This window comes from Aythya ferina, assembly GCF_964211825.1.
Source record: "Aythya ferina genome assembly, chromosome: 1".
Classification (NCBI taxonomy): domain Eukaryota; kingdom Metazoa; phylum Chordata; class Aves; order Anseriformes; family Anatidae; genus Aythya; species Aythya ferina.
In genome coordinates this window covers 3,241,363-3,261,465 of record NC_140296.1, presented here as the reverse complement: position 1 = coordinate 3,261,465, position 20,103 = coordinate 3,241,363, and the positions used below count along the sequence as shown (strand labels likewise).

Genomic DNA, 20,103 nt, shown 5'->3' with positions numbered 1-20,103 from the left:
CCCAAGCGCCGCCCCGACGGGGCGGGCAGCGGCCGCGCCTGCGCTGGGGCCCCGGGATCGGGCAGCGGGGAACTGGGAAAAGAGCCTTTTTTTTACTGGGGTGGACTGGTCCCGAGCTGGGCTTGCCGGCTGGGAGCTGGGGGTTTGGGGAAGGGGGTGAGGGTGAAGCCGGAGATGGGAAAGGGGAGCGGGGATGGGCGCTGGGGGCGCGCAGGGTGCGGGTCCCGAGGGGTTGGGTGACCCGCTGTAGGGTCAGCCAGGCACGGGGCGGTGTGGGATTGGGGTAGCTGTCCCCTAAAAGTGAGGGATCATCCTGAAGGAGCCGCGTTTACCAGCCCCGGAGCCCCTGCTCGGTTTTGCAGGAGGGAAACTGAGGCAGCGAGGAGGGGGCTTGGAGTTTGGTGGGGGGGTTTTGGTGATCCCCCTGTGCCATGGGGACCGGGCAGCCCCCCCCCGTTGTGACCCCACAGTGGAAAACAATAAGACTAACCCAAAAATGGGCAAAAGGAGTACATCCCATCCCAAATCACGTCCCCATGAGGGGAAAGGAGCTGGGGGCTTTATGGGTTTGTCCTGGGGGCTCCAAGCTGGCACGGACACGCTTGTGGGGTGAGCTGTAACTTGGGACAAAAAGGGGAGACCCCTTCAAGACAACACTTATAAACAGGGAATCCTGGTCTTTCCATATCTGGGATTGTTTTATTTCCCTGTTAATGTCACATTAATTTCATTATGAATTCAAACCGGGCAGTATTTGTGTTACAGCTCCTTCATTTGTTTGCCAGAGCCTCTGGTTCCACGCGTGGTGGTTTCTCCTTCAGCAAAAGCCATTTCTTCATGTTCTCCTCCCCATTTCTTCATGTTCTCCTCCTCCTCCTTTCCCTTTCTGCCCTGCAGGCCTGGGGGCTGCCAGTGTCTGGCTGTGCTCAGAACCAGGTCAGTGGAATGACCCCATTCCGTGCCATTTCCTTCCCTTACCCCAACAAAAATTGCAGAGGGAAAACGTAGAGGGGAAAAAAAAAAAACCTATTTAGGATCCCATATTAGGTCCAGAGCCTGAGCACTGCCCCCCAGTGTGGCAGAAAACTCAGCACCAAAAGGATTAAAATAAAATAAATAAATAAATAAATACAAATAAATAAAAATAATATAAAAAATAAAGGTGAAAGCTATTTCTGAAGGCTTGAGACCCTTACATGGAATAGACCCTATGTACATCTCCAACCCCAAATCTTCAGTAATGGCCCTAAAACCAGGGCAGGGAGATAATGAAGCCCATCCTGACTTGCGATGTGCTTTAATTGGCACCCATCAGTGTTAATTGGTGGGGGGCATTCCAACATTAATTAACTGCATTATGATCCCAGTGCTGTGCCCAGCTCCTGCCCCGTCACCTTGTTGTAATGGCAGTGGAGGCAAAGAGGCATTTTTCACCTCTTTAACCCCAAATAGTGGTTCTAGGGTTTCGATTAAGGGGTTATAGGATCAGGGATCAGTGGGGACAGGGGAGCCAGGGGACGCTGTACGAAGGGAAGGAATAAAGAATCAGCAACAGAAGAGCGAGGGGAAAAAAATAAATGAGAGAACAGGGACTCTCCTGGGACAAGTCAGCAACAGGAGCCGGGTTTTTATTCTGTTAAGAGGCTGGAAAGCTTTAGGGAAAAACTCCTGCGCCGAATTAGGGTCCCCAAGCGCTCCCTTCTCCTCCCCCCAGGGACGAGGAGCCCGAGCCTGCTCTTGTCGCCACCCCGAGCTCGCCGAGGGTTCAGCTGTGCTTTCAATTTCAGCCTCAGCAGGGGAAGGAAAATGATGTAAAGAACAATTAATGGCAACGCACGAGGCTGTGGGGTGAGGGATGTGCGAGGGGGAAGGAAGAAATGCCCAGGCTTTAAAATTAAAGGAAGAATAAGGAAAAGGCAAAGCGCAGCCAGAGGTTCCTTCAGTGTGCAGAGGCATCGCCCGGTCCCTGTGGGATCCCAAAGCAGGCTGATTAATGAGGTTTTCTGCCCTTCTGGGAAGGGGTTGTCGCACACCCCGTGGTCCTGGGGTGGGTTAGGGCGAGGGTCTGCCCACCCTGTAGTGGAAGGTGGGTCAGGGCTTGTGCTTCCCCCTGCCCCAGGGGCACATCTTAGGGAGAAAAGGGAGAAAAGAGTGGCAGGGGCAGGCAGCTGGCACCCTTATCCTCATTTTCACCCTATAAAAAAGCAGGGAGAGGCTTCTGTAAGCCCCAGCCCCTGTGCAGGAGCTGCTGGTGAGGGCGAGCCGAGCATCTTCTCCTCTCTGAAGGCACCAACACGACTCCTCCAGCGGTCCAGGAGCATTTGGATGAAGCAGCATCCTTCCGAATTTGCCAACGCCGCTCACCGCCTCTGGAATGCCAGTAATGTATTCTCTCCTTTTCCCCTCCACATGATTGCAGCATCATCTCCTCCTCACTTGATTTATTTAAGCAGGCCTTCAGATGCTCCAGTAATGGGAGTCATTTAGGTCCCTCTGCAGATATGTATTTATTTATTGCTGTTCGTTGACACTGCAGAGCCAGTTGGCAGGAGAGAGACAAGGCCGGGGTCACGAGGACGTTCAATTATTCGCTCGTCGAAAAGAGCTGGTCGAGAAAAGTTGAATTAAGCAAGGTCGTTCAAGGTCACACTCCATCACTGGTGGGAGGAGAAGGGTGTTAATTAGCTGCTTTATTTATGGGGGTCAGCGGGACCAAAGGGTTGGTGGCAAAAAAAGGGGAAACTCCAGCAGCTCCTCTTGCTTTTTGGCACGGGCAGCCCCTGGGGTTTGAAGCCAGATTGCTGTCCTTGCCCGGGATGGAAACGTGCAGCCTAATTCAAGTCTGGTTTGGGAGTGAATTTGGTGATGCCTCTTCCATGAAGATGCTCCTGGGGTGGCTGGGGAGGTGCTCAGCAGAGGGAGGAAGAGCAGTGAACTGGATATGTAAAACCTGCAGGGAGTGGGAGCCAACAAACCTTGTACTTACTGCAGGGCCCTCCATAGGAAAGCAGAACCACGACGACCAGATCTTCAGTGCCAGGCCAGAAAAAACCTTTCCATCCAAGGATCCGTGTCAAAAAGATGTTTTTTTCCCTGTTCTTTCTGCAAAAAGTGAAAGGTAGAAAGCGTAACACGTGGAAAACTCTGCTGAAACCCACCCCCCTGCCTCGCTGCCCCATCAAAGGCATCGGCCGTGACTTCTGGTGGTGCTGGCTGGAAACGAGCTGGTGCTAATTGGGATCTCTGCCGGGAAATCCACACCACTGTGTTCAGCTCTCACTTGTCCATATCGGTGCAACCCCAAGGGAAAGGAGCGTGTGGTTTTATCTACAGAAGGTGAGTCAGGTAGCACAAACCCAGCATGGGGCTGCTGGAGCATTTACTCTCACCCTAAATCCCAAATCCTGGTGGGTGAAACCATATCCCACAAGCGTGGGGAGCCAGGCTCAGGTCCCCAGCCCTGTGCCCTGGCTGTCTGAGCAGCTTTTTGCTCAGCAGGGTGTAATTAGAGGAGAGCTGGGCTTGCTCTAACAGCTTTCCTACCCGGCATCGATCTGATCTCCTGATCAAGCGCTCGCCTGCTTATGAATAAGCCACCTCAGGAGAAAAAAACCCGAGTGCTGAAAAAAAAAAAAAAAAAAAAAAAGGTGGCGTTGCAAAGCCTGGTCTAGGGACGTGCTGCAATATTAGCAGATAAAGGCTGAGAAACCACCTTGCTGGGGTTTCTCAGGGCACAAGCACTGAGAAGCCAATGCCATCTCCTGGCCACAAACCCTCCAGGACTTTGGCAGGGCCGGACCTCTGCAGGGGAGCAGACAGCGTTATAAGAAGGGCTCCAGGCAATGACCTTGATTTTTTATTTTATTTTTTTTCCATGGGGTTTTCCATGCCGAGAAACAAGACAGTCTGGAAAACGAGCGGCTTGCCAACAAGCCCATGTTCCTTGGAGCAGAGGAAGGAAAGGAGCAAACGGCACCGCTGCGCTTTTTATGGCAGGCCAGAAGCAGCCCCAACAAATGCTGACTCCAAACGGTCCTGCCAAGAGCTTTTGAGGCAATTTTCCTGCTGAGTCTCTTCACCCCAGAGCCAAAAAACATTGAGTTGTGATTTTTTTTTTCCCTTTGCCATCTCTGCCTTCAGCTCTGAGCAGGCAGATGTCTGAGGATGCCATTTCCAGCAGCTCCCAAAAGAATGCGGAGAGCTGACAAAGGCAGAGCTCTTGGCATCAGGGGATGCCAACTTTGGATGTACGCTGGCATAACTGAGTCCAAACTCTTCCTTGGTAGCAGCATCCTTCTGCTTCAAGTCATTTGGAGATATATCAAGCACTACCTGGTAGTAGAGACTTTGTCCTTCCACGTGGTGACCCTCAGGAAGCACTTGTGGGTTGTCCTCCGTGCCCAAATCCTTGCTGTCGTGCACGTAGAGCAAAGCTCCTGGAAGAAGACGGGGATGAAGATAACTCAGAGGATCCCCTGCAACACAAGACAGTGAGCTGAGTAGCCAGTGGCTCCGAAAGGACACATTTCCCCAGGGGTTTACTCATTTTCTTCAATGTATTTCTGACCTAGCTACCTCTAACACCCACCAGGGTGTTGGCCACTTGCATCTGTTGCATTTCCATCATGCTCACCCCACAAGAACTCGTCATTTGGGATTTTCCTCCCCATTTCCGAAGGGGATGGTTTTACAGAATGAGGTATTTTTTCAAGAAGCACTTCTAGGACGTCTCCTGGAGGCTCCTAGGGCATCTCCTCGTACCCTGTCAGCCCAACATCAGCACGTACAGCCCCAGCACTCATGCTGACTCCTGCACTCGGTGAGGAAGCCAGCTCCAACCTCTCTTCCCGGGGCCTGTCTAGGATTACAGAGCTCAGGGGCAGGTTGCCTGGGTGTTAATTAGAGAGGTCACCTCTACATCTCAGCCTCATCAGCTTAGCTGCAAACAGGAGGCGAGCATAAAAGCGTTAGCGCAATCGAGATTGATGTGCTGCAGCCAGGCTGGCTGCGAAGGTGGAGCCCAGGGTGTGGGGAAAGCTACAGCGATGTGATTCTTATATCCTCATATCCACATATCCTCAGCTCAGCACCCTCATCTGACCCCTCAGCAGGAATTGTAAGGACCTGGGAGCCTCCCCGAGCCTTGCCTTGGGTTCAGCCCCCAAATGCACACTCAGAAATCCTGCTGTGTCTACAAATTGGCTTCTGCCCTGTGCTCCTCCACGAGTCTTACCTTTTAGGGGAAAATACTGCACTGAAGCCAACATGAGCATGTAGATGTTCCCGAATGTACTTTTGCAGAGATCTTTGACATGGCAGTTTCTCATTGCTACCTGTTTGGGAAACAGACACGAACATCATTTTAAGAGCTCAAAAGACACTGAAAGCCTGGAGATGAGGCCCCTAAACCTTCAGAGAGTCCCTGGGAAGGTTTCTCCAACAACCTCCAGACTAAGACGTGCTCCATGCCTGAGCTCCAGCAGACCCTGCTGAATTAGCTCTGTTTTTCAGAAGCCTTCTCATGTACTCAGCACTTCAGACAGCTTTCCCCTCTCTTTTTCACAACACGACTGCATTAGTCAAGTAAATGAATAATGATACAGCTTCTGAGCAGCCTGTGGCGCTGCCAGGAAGCTGTTGCCTCATTAAATCTGTGTCATATCCACTTTCACTCGCACAAGGACGCATGTCGTGGCTGCCGGGCAGTGGACACGAGGTGAGAATTTGGCCTTTTTGGGGTTTCAGTTTCATTAAGGGAGGCTGGTTCACAGCTCACTGGCAGAACAACGGGCAAGGAACCCTCTGATCCTGTAAAAAACATAAAAATAAAAATTGTTAATTGGCATAAAGAGGAAAATATCACCTGGTTGCAGGCAGCATTTCCTGCTTTGCAATGTGGAAGGAAGAGCAGTTACTCGAACTCTCTCCCGACTCTGCAACCCTCCCTGGCTCGTGCTGCAATTAAGCCTGATCACATTAACGAGACGCTGCCAGAGCTGGCTGGGATTTGGAGAGGAGATCTAGGGAAAAGGCAGGTGTTGCAAGAAGTGGCAGGGCTGATTCAGAGCTTGGCTACCTTCCCTCTGAATCAGCATGAAAATAATTAATATCCCAGGCTAGCAGTAGGGGACAGCAGCCAGCTAGCTAATTATATGGTCCTCCTTATAATCCCAAATCCTCCCCACTTTTAATAATTCAAGTGATCTCGCTCATTTGCCAGCCGAAAAGAAAGGGCTGGATTAATTAGCAAACAAGTGCGTAGGGCAGAGCACTCGGTAAGGGAAAGCTGAGACAAAATGATTAGCTTTGCCTTAAATTCTCGGAAAAAAAGGGAAAAAAGAAGAGAGAAAAAACAGACCCAGCAGTGCTCCCACAGCACAGAAAGTCCCGTTGCTGTGTCTGATGCTGAGAAATCATCCTGCCCAAGGATATAAATCCACCCCAAGGATGTAATCCATCCCAATGCATCCAAATTGTTTCCTCCCTGCACATGGCGTTTTATTAGGGCTAGTAATGGATTCGGCCCATGAAATGTCTTTTCATCACTATCCGTCTGTGCCAGCAAGAGGCCACAGGTGCCAAAAAGAGAGGGTAAAAAGGGTTTCAGAAGTGCAGAGCTGGTTTCACTTTGAAGACAGGAAAAAAACACAACAAATCCAGTTCAGTGACACTGATAGTTTAGGGAAAAATAAAGAGAAAATCTCTTAGAGCTCAGCTTCTTACAAGGAGAGAAGCTTCAGGACTTGTAACTAACTCAGATATTGGGGACAACTTCCCAAATCTAGCTTTGGAGCATGCAGCTGGAGGAGACTGTGGCAACCTGGAGGTTTCAGGCCTCATCCTGGGAAGGCTGTGTTGTGCTAGGGCATGGCAGCTTGGGGGCTGCGGCTGGGGAATGGGGCATCGTGCTGGCCTGAAGAGGCTCAACCCTATATATGGCCGAGGGGACACCTAGTCTGTGTCCCTCTTGTTAGCAGGGGAACAAGCAGGGCCCTGTTATCACCCATTTTTGGTACTCCTGCTGTATGCCTGAGATCTTCCAAAGCATTACCAGCTCTGAAAGCATCCCTGTGTGGTGCAGCTCATGGAAGAAGAGGGATTCCCTTGCTCGCTGTCCCCATTCCCACCCCTGCCCCAAAAGCAAAGCAGCCTGGGCTCGACCTTTCAGCCAAAGTCACAGGCAACCTTTGTGAAACGAATCCCAAAGGCTCCCGCTTGCCTGCTGCAGTTGTGCTGATATGCAGGAGGTGGCAGCATCCTTCCAAAACGCAGCACTGCAGCTAACAGAGCCTGGTGGCAGCCAGAGCCCGGTTTTTACCTGGAGGGTGAGTTAATTGTGAAACAGCTCGGTTTGGGACGCAGGGCTCGAATCGATGAGGTGTTGCTCCAGTTGTAGATGAGGATTTGGTGTCAAACCAGGCTCTGCTGGGGGGAATCCCACAGCCTAATATCTGGGGCAGGGCAGGCGACTGCAGAAATTGCATCTCCAGTGCTTCTCAGCAGCCTAGAAAACAAGAAGCGAGGCCTTTAATGCGAATGCAGCAGGGTTACACGCTTCCCATCGACAGGGACCAGAGCTTCACAGCTCGTATAGATGCACATTTCTTTCTGAGAGCAACGTGTGAGGCTTCCAACCACTGTCACACCTCTGGTGGGTAACACTCGAGGTTCCTTCTGCTCTCCCTAATTTGCTGACTCCTGATTTCAAGCTGCTCGCAACAGGAACAATCTCTGATCTCATCAGGCTCTTTCTACACATGTATTTAAGATACAGCTTGGCTGTCAGTGAGTGTTTTCCTATGTTGCTCTCTCCCTGAGCCCAGATCTCGAAGCTCAAACAGCCAGGCTGGGCATGGATTCAGGCAGAACACCATTTAGGGACGCTCTCCACCACCTCCAGCCTTCCCACTTGAGGATGTTTCTGCTCCAGATACTCAGCACCACCCCTGCACAAAGTTCTTGCTTCCACCACTCTGTCCACAACTGGTAAATCTGCTCAAGGCAAGAACGGCCAGGTCTGTTCACCCAGATGATTAAATCAGCCAGACCTTGAGCTGGCAGAGCAAGGTCGTGCTCATAAGCATCAGTTTGCTCTGGAAACACCTCTCTGCAGTCTCACAGCTCCTTGTTCTCAACCCCAGATCCCTCAGGAGACCCCAGGCATAAAATTATCATAGAGTCACCGAACAGTTTGGGTTGGAAAGGACTTTAAAGCCCATCCAGTTCCAACATCCTGCCATAGGCAGGGATGCCACCCACTATTTCAGGTTGCCCAGAGCTTCATCTAACCTGACCCTGAACACCTCCAGGGATGGGGCACCCACAACCTTTCTGGGCAACCCAATCCAGTGCCTCACCACCCTCTGAGTGAAGAAATTCCTCCTGACCTGTAATCTAAATCTCCCCTCGTTCAGTTTAAAACCATTCCCCCTTGTCCTATCATTGTCTGCCTGAGCAAAAAGTTACTCTCTCTTTTCCATGATCCCCTTTCAAGTACTGAAAAGCTGCAATAAGGTCACCCCAAAACCTTCTCTTCTTCAGGCTGAAGGTGGCACCCCAATCACTGCACATTTTTTCCATCCCTTGTCTACAAGGTGCTGTTTCTAAATGCTTTTCTACACTGATTTGGGGTCCTCTTGTTAAAGAGACGTCCTGAGTGCTGTTTAAACACTGATTTTGCCAAAGACCTGGTCTGTACCAGGATTTCAGTGCGGGGTTGGGCTGGAGTGGCTGTGATGGGCGTACAGACCTGATGTGGAGCTGCTGACCTGTCACGTGCTGGTAGCTGATGAGGATGAGTCCTCTTGGTCCGTGGTCCACAAAAGGGGCTTCCACTCCATCCTGACCACGAACACCACGGGATGTGAGCGTATGGACAAACCCACTGAGCTGTACAGCAGCTGCAAAGCAAATTGAGAGCAAACAGTCAAAAATTCAGGCGAATGTGGCAGAGAGATCTTCAGCAGCAAGCCGTTAATCAGCCCTCCCACTTCAATTAATGCCAGCAGCACGAAAACCCAGCTGGAGTTTGTTTGCTTTTCAAATAAGCTGTATAAAAATATCCCTCCTGCGACAGCTCTGCTTTGCTGTCGGGGCTCGCAGGTTCATTGCTGGTTTTAATCTTCTAACTAGCTCTTAATCTTGTTTTCATTCCAGCCTAGGCGGGATGTTAAAAACAAGAAGATTAGAGAAAAGCCTTGAACAAATAGGAAAAAAAAATAAAAGGAAACAGCAACAACAAAAAAACTTGAAGACTTCAGACTAACAAAATGCTGTTAAGCAGTGACTCATGGGTGCCAGGACAGGTCTGCCCAGGTGCAGAGTGGATTTGGCTGCGGTGTTTGCTGCTTCTCTTACCGGAGAAATTGGACTTGTCCCCAGGTTTACACAACGCTGTGATATTTTAACCAATTTCCTCCGTTCCGCTGCCCGGCAGTGAGTCAACACGGCAGCTACGAGGAAAAAAGCACTGCTAAAGTTAGGCATCCCCATAAATCACCGCAGCAACGATGCTCTGCAGCCGGCCTATAAATATTAGGGGTCTGACATCAGTTTACATCAGCAGGGTAACTCAATTAATTCCGTTTCTGCAGGTTTGTGCGAGCTGTTGCTCATTAACATTCACCCACCTGAGCTCGGTGATGAGGAGCCACTGAATCAGAGCCCTCGGTGGCTCAAGTGTCACCGGGTGCTGTGCTGTGGGTGCACGGTCCCCCGGAGCCGCATGCACCGAGCTCTGGTGGTGTTAATTACTGCTAATTCCATTAAGCCAGCGTGTGCCTCCCGCATGCAAATTAGGGAGCCCGTCTCAGAGTGAAGCAGGTTAATCAGGGTGGGTGTTTTTCAGTGGTTTACTTGGATTACAGAGGGTGTTGTGTGGGAGCCAGGTGAGAAACCCAGTGTGCAGAACCCAAAATCCTGGCAAAGATTTAGGAACCAGGGTGCTGGCTGAACTGGGCTGCTTGCAAAATGGGTCCACGGTAAATTTGGGAGGTTTCTGCTTGTAGGTCGGGATGTTTTCTCCATCACACGTGGTGCTCCACATGCTATCAGTTCCCTGTTGCTGAACGTGGGGTCCCATCATGGGCACAAGGTGAACGACGATGACTTCCCAGCCCTGCTCCTGCTCTGGGTGCAAAGAGCCTCCCACCACTTCAGGCAACTTAACTCCTATCAGCCTCAACATCACCATCCACAGAGCACCAAAAGTCCCCTGCCAAGCTGGCAGTGACCATCTCCATCGTGAGCCCCTGGTTAGGAGCACAGGGGTTGAAGTATTGCAAATAAATAGCTTCAATTTTAGCATTTTAACAGGCTGAGTAAAGAGAAGCAAGGGGAAAAAAAAAAAAGAGGGGGGGTTGAACATTAAGAAAGCTGCAAGTAAATTTGCAGGTTTGTAAGCGAATTGTCAAGCTTGAAATTGAATATTCTGGCTGGGAGGAGGTCTTTGATAGAACCACGATGTTCTTTTTTTTCCCCAGGGAAATTTCAAAGTACTTCCCAGTTCTGGGCTAGTGCAAAACTGTGCTTCACCCAGGCTGGCACTCAGGCAAAGTTGGGCTTTATTTTGGATGCGCACCAATGAAGCAAAGCCAAGGTGACCCATCCAACACGGTTCCTGGTCTATGTCAGATCTGCTAATCGGATGGGTTGCAGGAGAAATATTGGAGCTCCAAAGGCTGGGACAAAAAACTTAAAAGGCAGAATTCACACCTGGAGATTTGGGGCACGCACCTCCAATCCTCCAGGCTCTCTATGCTCTGAACTGCAGGGAGCAGTGTCATGGGAAGCGAGGTTCCCCATGGCATTTACCCCACTGCTATGAGGTTTCCTGCTCTGTGGTTTGACCCCCAAGTATCTAATTCAAGGCTGTTCCTAAAAGAGACGCAGCTGCAGAGATGTGAGCAGGAAGAAATGGGTCCTCTGAGTAGGATGGGCCAGAATTGGGGGAAATATCCCAAATCTGTACCTGATTCTGGCTGCTGGGCTGTGCTGTCTTGCTGGTAAGTGCTACTGGTCCACGACTTCTGCTTGGAGAGGTCCTGCCGTGCTGCGATTCTCCTCCTCTGCCACTGAAAAAGAAAGAGGAAAAGGGTGAGGTTGAGGAGTGCCCTGCATCAGCCAAAATGTGAGCTCTAAGCTGCCAACACATTCGCCTGCCTCCCATCTCCTGCTCTCCCACCCGTGTCAGGCACCTGAAATCCCCTTTTAATGGGTTGGGTTTTGAGGGAGAGAAGGTTCTGTACTGCCCGCAGGCAGCACCACGCCTCCGAGCAAGGTGCTGTGCTTTTATTTGTGCGTTTTATTTCTGCACCACGGGAGCAGAACTGCCAAAAACGAGCTGGCATAACCACAGAGATGAGCTAACGTTAACTGGGGCTTTGTGAAAAATGTAATTTTTTTTTCATTGGACATACAAAAGAGGATGCTTGGTGGGGGCTTCCAATCTAACCCGAGGCACCCGGCCACCCACCAGCATCCAACCAACCAGCCCCGCATAACCCAAAAGCCAAAAAACCACCCAGGACAAGTTGTATTTAAAACAAATTTCTTTAATAATTTTGAACTATAAAGACACAAATTAGTGCTCGACTGCAGCATGAGTAACAAATGAAACACATTAAATATCCAAAGCTACCGTGTTCGCAAAACAAGACGGGCTGATACAGAGAAGCCTAACGTTAGTTACCCAGTTGCTCTGGTACAAAGAAGCAGTTCAGGATTATCAAAATTGTCAATAAACGTTGCTGGATGCAGCTGTGTTTTACCAGCCAACTGCTCTTCACCTCTCACAGTGTATTTCTCCATCTCGGCAACGATATGCTGAATTTCGGGACAAAAATATCACAGCTGATAGTGTCGACGTTAAAAAGTTTGGTCACATAACGCGCCGGGAATTTCTCATTCTCTTAGAGGCGGGCAGATGTTATGTGCTACAACAGTACACAAGGCATCAGTGCACAAAGCTGAGCTCAATGGTCAACATCAGAGAGTCAATGTCAGTTTGGAAGATCAAGAGGAGAAAAAAAAAAAACAGTTCCTGATCAGTCTGAGGAGTAACTACTGCTTATGCTACTTGCAATTCTCTTCCAGAGCCCAGGGAGTAATATTTAGTCTTCTGCAGGGATTGACCAAGGCGTTAATTTAGCAAATCATGCTACCGAAGTGATTTCTATGAGCACATTTCTATGAGCCCATCTCTATACAATGTTGGTTTTAAGAAATAGATCTACGTTGTTCCAGGGCTTTGGGGAAAGAAGGGTGAACCTCGGATTGTGCTTACAGCTTTTCCCATGTCCTGGTGAGGAAGGACGAGCAATGGGAAAAGCCTTTGGTCAAGATTTATTCACAAAATCTCAACCACCTGCTCTGAGCACATGGACTCAACCTGTGCGAGGTGTGCGCTCAATGTTGTGCAGGCACTGGTTTAGGGTCATGCAGCAGCTGGGTTCTCACCTTGATTTGTCTTAAATCTGCCCTCAGGTGCTTACTCCAAGCTAGATGCCTTCAGCACCTGTAAATGGAGAGGTCTGAAGGAAAGCGTGAGATTCAGGCACCGATCCTGCCCTCAAAATTGTCAGGCAGGGAGCTCCAGTAAGCAAATGGGGCGCTGCATAAAGCGCTCATTTGACTGCCGTGCCTTCACGTTGCCTGTCAGTGATGTAAAATGAAGGGGCAGCTGTGGGGCTAAATCCAGCAGGCAGCTTTCAGAGTAGGGAATGAGCCACCAGCATCAGGGACATGGGGATGGGAGGCACGTGGTGGCAGCCAGGAAGGGCAGAGCTACGTTTCTGCAAAGCAATTAGAAATAGGAGCACTCCGACTCCTGCATTAGAAGAGTATTTCATGAAATACAAACCTACCAAGGACCTTGTCTGCAGACCCTGGGGAAAAACACAGCCTCAGCTCTCGGACAAGACTTGCAAAAGAGAGGTCAGGCACTTGGCAACAGCAGGCAGCGGCTGGGCGAGAAAAACCAACAAACCCCAACTCCATCTTAATGGTTACCCAGTTTGAGCTCTGCAGTTACCTTACAGGATCCCAAAACAAAAAGCATTTTCGTTCGTGTTTGAAACAACTCGTGTCACGTTCCAGCCTCATAAAGCAGCTGAAAAATCTCTAACAAACTGAATGTAACATCATTCCATCACCTCTGCAGCAAGGACTGCAGGCAGCATGAAGAGCTACATGTAAAAACAGCAAAACATTCGAGCTTGTTACACAAGTGTCTAAAGTGCAGATACCAAGAGGGTGGTTGACGTAATACTATGGGATTCTGTGCTTAATCTTTTGTTATTCTCTTTCCACGCACAATTTCTTAATCTCCTTCTGGCTTTCGCTTCTCCTGGGTAATAAAGTCTCCATCATTTATCCCTTTTCCTAAGAAAGCCTCACAGTTAATCAGTGCTTTGCAGTTAAAGCCTCCCATTGCCTACTTGAAACGTGCAGATGGGAAGATCAGGTTTCTTTAAGGGAAAGTAACTTTTTTTTTTACCTGGATATGTCAATTAAAATTATGGGGCACACAGCCCACTGAAGTGCTAGCGTGCTCCTGGCTTCTGAGGTGTCCTGGAGGAAAACAGCAGTGCTGCTTCACTACAGCTTGTCTTCCACTCCCAGGCATTACACTCAATTGTTACCACCTGATATTAAATTAAAAAAAAAAAAAAAAAAAACAAACACTGGGAGAAATAGGTTTTAAAAAGTTGTATTACTGGAATTTTGGAAAACAAGCTAAAAAACGTGGTGGTGGCAGTGAGAAACACAAGTTGATACTGGAAGGACACTCTTGTTATGAGTTTCAGATGGATGAATTTGCTGAAAAACTCCTTCAGCTGCTAGAAACCAGGTGCAGGGAGCAAACTACGGCCAAAGAATCAAACATTTTGAGTCACACAGTTTCCCTTCAGCCAAACAAGGCAGGCTGGGGATGAACACAGCCCAATATCAGATTAGAAGAGAATTAAAACTAATTACAGAACAGTATTTCCTATCACATCTCTTCCAAAGTCACGCCGAAGAAGTTGTACACGTTATTTTAGCTTGAAGCGTAACAATACGGTGCCAAAAAGGTTTCACTTCACCTGTCTGCACTGAAGTCCTCCTACTCACATCCCCTTCTAAACCAGACTCCTGGGAGCAGAGGCAGAGCAGACAGAGCAAAACCTCGGAGCCTGACAGCCACCAAATGTGTCAGGACATCTCTGCAGTGTGAGCAGGCAGCCACAGATCCACAAAACACTGCTGCAAGCCTCAGGGACCCCAGGCTGCTCGAGCACCTGCACTGTCAGGCAGGCATAATTAAGGGCACAGGCATTGAACAATACACCACAGAGGTAGATTGGCAAGTGACAGACTGCATAATCCAATTCTGACTACGGGGTAGTCTTCGAAACACTTGCTGGTAGCACAACTTCCTTGTGCTAAAAGGAAAAGCAACAGGATGAGGTCCGGAGATGACTAATACTGCGAGCCAGCTTCAAAAACCACCTCCAAAACGCAGACAAGGTGCCTCCTGGTGGCAGATTTCTCTTTCTCACGTCTCCTCTTTAGAGCTGGATCCAGAGAACCTTGATTCCCAGCAACAAGCATGGAGTTGATCTGTATTGGGAGAGTTATTTTGACATTTTTCTACTACTTGCAAGGAAGAAGTTCTCAGCTGCTAATCTGTGCCAAGCTGATGGTCTCAAGGCGATAATTTCCTGGTTCTTCATAGATGCTGAAGAACTGAGGAGTTTATCACTGTCATTAAGTCTGTCCAACACAGCCTGCACGATTCATTTTAAAGCCACCTGCTATTTCTGCAATCCCCTTTAAAGTAGCTGCTGTCTGAATCCTCCTCAAAAGGCCAGGATCAAAGCTGACCCACCTTTTAAGTTGTAGTGCAAGAAAAGTTTGGGATATGCTGCTCTTAAGACTGTAGGGAAAAAAAACTCAGCATGTAATACAAGTGATGGAAATAAAAAGCAGCCTAACAGACATCTAACAAGTGACAGTCGTGAAGACTTCTGTCTTTCCAGGCACTAGAAAAGTTATTCTGAGTTGCAGTGACACAAAGCTAGAACTGGCTTGCCGTTTTCAACATCACAATAAGGCAGTCAACCCAAAGCACCCATAATTTTAGATTACTTATGCTCAGAAGGATATGCATATAAATTACATTCTTCAGGGTCTAACAGAACCTGAAAGAAAGGCTACTGGGAGGGGGTGGCCCTCGGTCATTTGGAATGAAAGAAGAACACAATTTGCACAAGCTTTTAAGATAAAAACCATCCGTGACAAAGGATATCTGAATGAAAAGCTAACAGCAGCATAAAATTAAGAGCTTTTCCATTTATTCTTTTTTGTTTTTTTTAATCCTAACAATTCAACAGGACCTGAAAAAAAAAACCATCACTGTATACTTCCTTGTTCCGAGCGTGTGGGAGAATCCACAAATTTTTTTAAAATATGCCATAAGAGAGATGCCTCATCACTAAGAAAGTGGCTTTTTAGAAGACTGTGACTTCTGCAGTTATGAAAAAGTTAAAAGCAGAGCCCCTCAGATCCTCCAAAAACAAAACTAAGGGCGATAAAATACAGGTTTTGTTCATTGTCTTAAAAATAATACCGCGTCGAGCAGATGTCACTTGTGATTGCTGATGCATCTAGTTGCTGCACCGCTCCTTTTACAGGATGTTTTCCCTAATTTATGGGAGCACGTAAACATACTAAACAAGAAAATAAGATACAGGGTGCAGAAACACGCTTGAAAGAGCCTGGAGGTGGAAAGGCAGGCACTTATTTTTAAGCTACGTTTTAGAAATGGCTCTCAAATCTCTTTACAACAAAAAAAAAAAGCCTGCTGGGTAATTACAGACACCTGGTCCAAACCAGCATTTTCCTCCCTCTGTGCTAGTTGTTCTTCAAACCTTTTGGTTTGAAGACCCCTCAAATTTCCTAGCGCTGATGTGAGCCTCATCTACGGAGCTGGAGCCTACTGACAACAGATTTGTTTAAAAATTTTGTTCAGGAATTTTATAGCGGTTTGCTGATTACAGGTTGCAAATATACTGCTTTCAGCATGTGCTTAAACCTTGCTGAAGCCATTCAAGGTCTTGTTCCAGCCCTGAGTTTGGGTCTGCATGATCCCAGGAGTTCAGGGCCAGTCACCAGAACTAAAAGCAATGGTTTTGTTTGGAGACGTGCGCCAGCAGAGGTGCTACTGATGGACACTGAGGATGCAGCTAAGTCACAAGCAGGAAAAAAAAAATATTAAAAGGGAAAAGACTATTTTAGTTATCACTGATTGTACAACACAGATTTCGGTCTCACTTCTTCCACTAGTCAGAGCAAGGAAGCTTACATTAGCCAGAATTTTGTGATCCTGGAGACAGCTTTATAGCTACTGAACCATGCCTTGCTGCTGCCTGCAGGTTTTAAATCAATACCTAACAGGAGGTCCAATCAGTCCGAGCATTTCCCTTTTTCCTTCACGGCAAGAAGGACAAATCCCTCAGAGCATCAGAAATTGCATAGCATGGCAGCCAGGAGGCCTGGAGACAAACTCCAGTCATCGCCCCAAGATCTGGGGAGACAAAACAAGAGCCTCCAGTATGAGGTATATTTCGAGAAACTGTTAGTTCAATGTTTTCTTTATGCTTACTGACGAACTTTGATCAGCTGAGTAGATAAGAGCTGCAGAAATCAGAGGGTTTGTACCCGATTAAGAGCCAAAGGTTGGTTTAAAAAAAGTATTCAACTTCCAAAAAAAAAAAAAAAAAAAAAAGTGTGCTGGAAAGATTAAGAGCAAGCAATCAAAATACTGCCAATTATATTTTGGGGGTTCCTCAATGTAAATCTTGTTCTTTAACTCTTTCTTCATTATTTCTGAATACGAAGATGATTCTGAAAGTCAGACTAATATTTAAGACTCGTTAAATAGGAAAGGCATGAATTCGAAGCTGATCTAGCACACATATGTGGTGCTGGTCAACCTGTATGAAGAACGGAACACAGGGAATGAAAAGCAGGGAGAGAAAAGGAAGGCATGTAAATAATGAAACGTTTTAAAAAGTGTTTCTTGTGGTTATACAGTCATCCTGCAGTCTCCTGATGGATCATTGGTCAACCAAAACAGGATTTCTGTTCCCATACACAAACAAGAACCCTTATAATGCTTCACCACTGTAAGTGTCTTCTCCTGGTCACACCCTGGAACATCCTCCAGGATGCACCTCAGCTGGACTAAAGAGAAAATGGAAACTTGGTACAAAATCACCTAAATGGCACATGTATCCCAACCTTTTCTGCTTAAAACTTAAACAGCAAAGGAGGCTGTGGAGAAGCAAGGCTAGAATAAAGCCAGAAATCAACCATTACAGACTTCATTAATTGTATAAAAGTGCAAGATTAAAGTAGTTCAGGTTAAGCATTCAGCTCACTATAGGCCACACAGATACTTAGCTTGGCCATCAATGACCTGTTTGTTTCTTTTTTTTATCATTCAGTTACTAATATTAGTTTAAACCACAGAAAGAACAACAACTGAATGAAAAACTTACTCAACCCACTCCAAAAATGGTTAGTTTTCTGTGACCAGCACGAAATATTAGCTCAGTATCATCAGCTATACAATATATACAGAAAAATATTGTGTCTTAAACTTTGTTTTAACAACTTAGAATAAAGCTGTACTAAACGTTATCTCCCTAGCGTGCCAGCACCTCGCTCTGCTCTGGCTGGCAGGCCTAGTAACACCGAGAAGTCCTTTGATAGCAACGATACTCGAACAGATCCATGATTTTGACAATCCAGCCATGGCAATTGTTGAATCGCTTTATTCAGGTGGTTGCGTGGGGCTGCCTGGGCCTCGGTCAGAGCTTCTTGGGTGGCTCCACGAGAAGAACAGGCCATATCCCGAACACAAACTGTTAAAAGAAAAACACAAAAAAGTGGAAAGATTTCTTGGAATACCACCTCTCCCAGAACAGAAAGCCAACTGTTAACAATATTTTAGCTGCTTTTCTCAGAATGCAACTAGATATTGAAGACGATACCCTAAAGAGGCACAAAAAGCAAGTCTCAGTGCATGTTCAGGCCCAAGACACCTGAATGCTGCATCTCATGAACAGACACAAAACGCTGGTTGCTTACCTTCACCTTTGGCCTGTGTTTCAGGAAAAGTGTCCTTGTGTATAAACTGAGGGAAAGAAGGAGAGCGTGCTTGAAATTTGATGCATAAAACAGCATACAAAGTAATAATTACGTCCCGATCCCGGTTTTATTTTCCAGCTAGAAAATAATTGCTTCTGGGACTGCAGAACTACCCATTCTGCCTAAGTTTATGCAAAATAGGGGGTATTAGCCTATGGTGAATCCCAGTGTGCTAGATTCCTAGTAGAAACTGATCTACACTACCACCTATGTGTGTCTAGTCAGAGAGAAACCAGAGAAGTCAATTCTCTCAGCTAAAGAAAAGACTGAATAGGGGTTAGAGCCTGTCAGTTTGGAAGGGTGTAATTTCACCAGTGCATCACAAAATATAGCAGATATCAATAAAAAGAATAAAAAAGCACGGCTGGGTTCTGTATCTCATTTCTGTTCTGACCTATCCTCTTTTTCTCAGCAGACCTGAGCCTGACCTCACTTTTTACATGGATGTTTCCCCAGGTACATAAGCGATGCCACAGTGTGGCTGAGAAAAAAACAGGGAAACGATTGCAGAGAAAGCACACGGTTCCTTGGGTTGGCATAGACATCAGGCATCTGTGCATTCCCCAAGGAAAGAGAAAACAAATTGTTTTCTCTGTGCAGCACGCTGGGAAAACTTTGGCTATGGTGTTCAAACTATGTGATCATGTTTTCTCAACTATGTAGAATGTACCTGCTAGAGATTCTCTTACAGTTAAGTGGTAAAAAATTATTTAGATATTGAACATACTACACACGTCCTCCGGATTCCAGCTTACATTCTGCTCTCATTCTTGCTTCCAGTAGATGGTGGTATAGAGCAAAAAAAAAAAAAAAAAAAAAAACAGACAAAAATCTGCTGGCTGCAGACTTGCTAATTTAGGCTCTTAAACATTTGAAGATTTCTTCTACAGCTAACATCCTGCACTTCTGGGAAGAGCTCTGCTCCAACCACTCCAGCTGTCACCCCTTCTGCACTACAGCATGATGCCTGCTTGTTTTCGGGAGTGACAGTGCTTATCAGAAAGACGAGTTACATTTCTAAAATTAAACCTTATTTAAACACTTGAGGATTGCTGCAGAAGAACAGAAAGATATTAATAGCTTTTATTTCTGAAATATACTGTCAAATCCTTTTGCAGTTTAACTGCTAGAGCTCCCATTTGTCAACTGCATTTTCCTGAAGAATCACGGCTATTTAAAGACTGATGATTATATTTTGAAGAACATACATTACTTCTGCAGAGTTTACAGATCAGTTACAAAAAAGGAAAGGAAAGCTCACACTGGTTAAGCAAGGAATCATTTGCCTGCTCTTCTGATCGATACATGTTGAAATAAATATGAACCTTGGAAACCTCCTGAAATATGATCAACCAGTTCAGAAAACATTTCCTACCTTAGCAGGATGTGAAGGTAAGAGCCCAGGCCTGTGAGAATATGCCACCATGCATGAAACTGTGTCACGGCTCCCACGACAGGAGGCATCTTCTCTCGTAGTGCCCTGGAAGAAAGAAATGCCACACAATTGGTTTTTCCAAACTAAGCAATCTCAGGTCTGAGTGATCAGTTACCTCCGGACTGAAGCGTTGGAGAACTTATTTATGGCATCCCACAGCCTCAAATGAGTTCTATCACCTTTCCACCCCACAACCCTGCCAATTACTGTCCATAATGAAGAAACGCTGAGGATAAGGTCAGAGAGAAGAATGTGACATCCCTGCTTCGCCTTTGGCAACCACTCCCTCTATTCTCCAGCTCCACAGGGGCTTAGCTTGGCCATCTGTGGTTTATTATAAAACAGGGACAGAACGGGTGTTTAGTGAGGAAGCAATGAAAGTGGAGGATCTGAAACACTCTGCCAACATGCTCTGTGTTTTGAACAGTTCTGAGGCATGAGCTACTTGGAAAGAGGCTAAATGGAGACAGAGA

The 20,103-nt window shown here is 47.2% G+C and overlaps 1 protein-coding gene and 1 long non-coding RNA gene across 3 annotated transcripts in view; both read right to left on the bottom strand.

Annotated features, from left to right (window-relative positions):
• Positions 1-3,843: 3,843 nt before the first annotated feature.
• LOC311444304 lies at positions 3,844-7,294 on the bottom strand. The gene is made up of 3 exons (XR_014697805.1): positions 5,673-7,294; positions 5,234-5,329; positions 3,844-4,475 (listed from the first exon to the last, which is right to left on the bottom strand). It is a non-coding gene; the product is annotated as an uncharacterized lncRNA (long non-coding RNA).
• A 4,237-nt stretch (positions 7,295-11,531) lies between these two features.
• Positions 11,532-20,103, bottom strand: part of ACER3 (alkaline ceramidase 3) — a 52,699-nt gene continuing 44,127 nt past the window's right edge. For both annotated transcript variants that reach the window (XM_084535327.1, XM_084535328.1), the window contains exons 9-11: positions 19,571-19,675; positions 18,136-18,181; positions 11,532-17,909 (exon numbers count right to left, since the gene is read on the bottom strand). In XM_084535327.1, the coding sequence (XP_084391453.1) occupies positions 17,856-17,909; positions 18,136-18,181; positions 19,571-19,675 (205 nt within the window). In that variant the 3' untranslated portion in view covers positions 11,532-17,855. The remainder of the gene's footprint in view (positions 17,910-18,135; positions 18,182-19,570; positions 19,676-20,103) is intronic.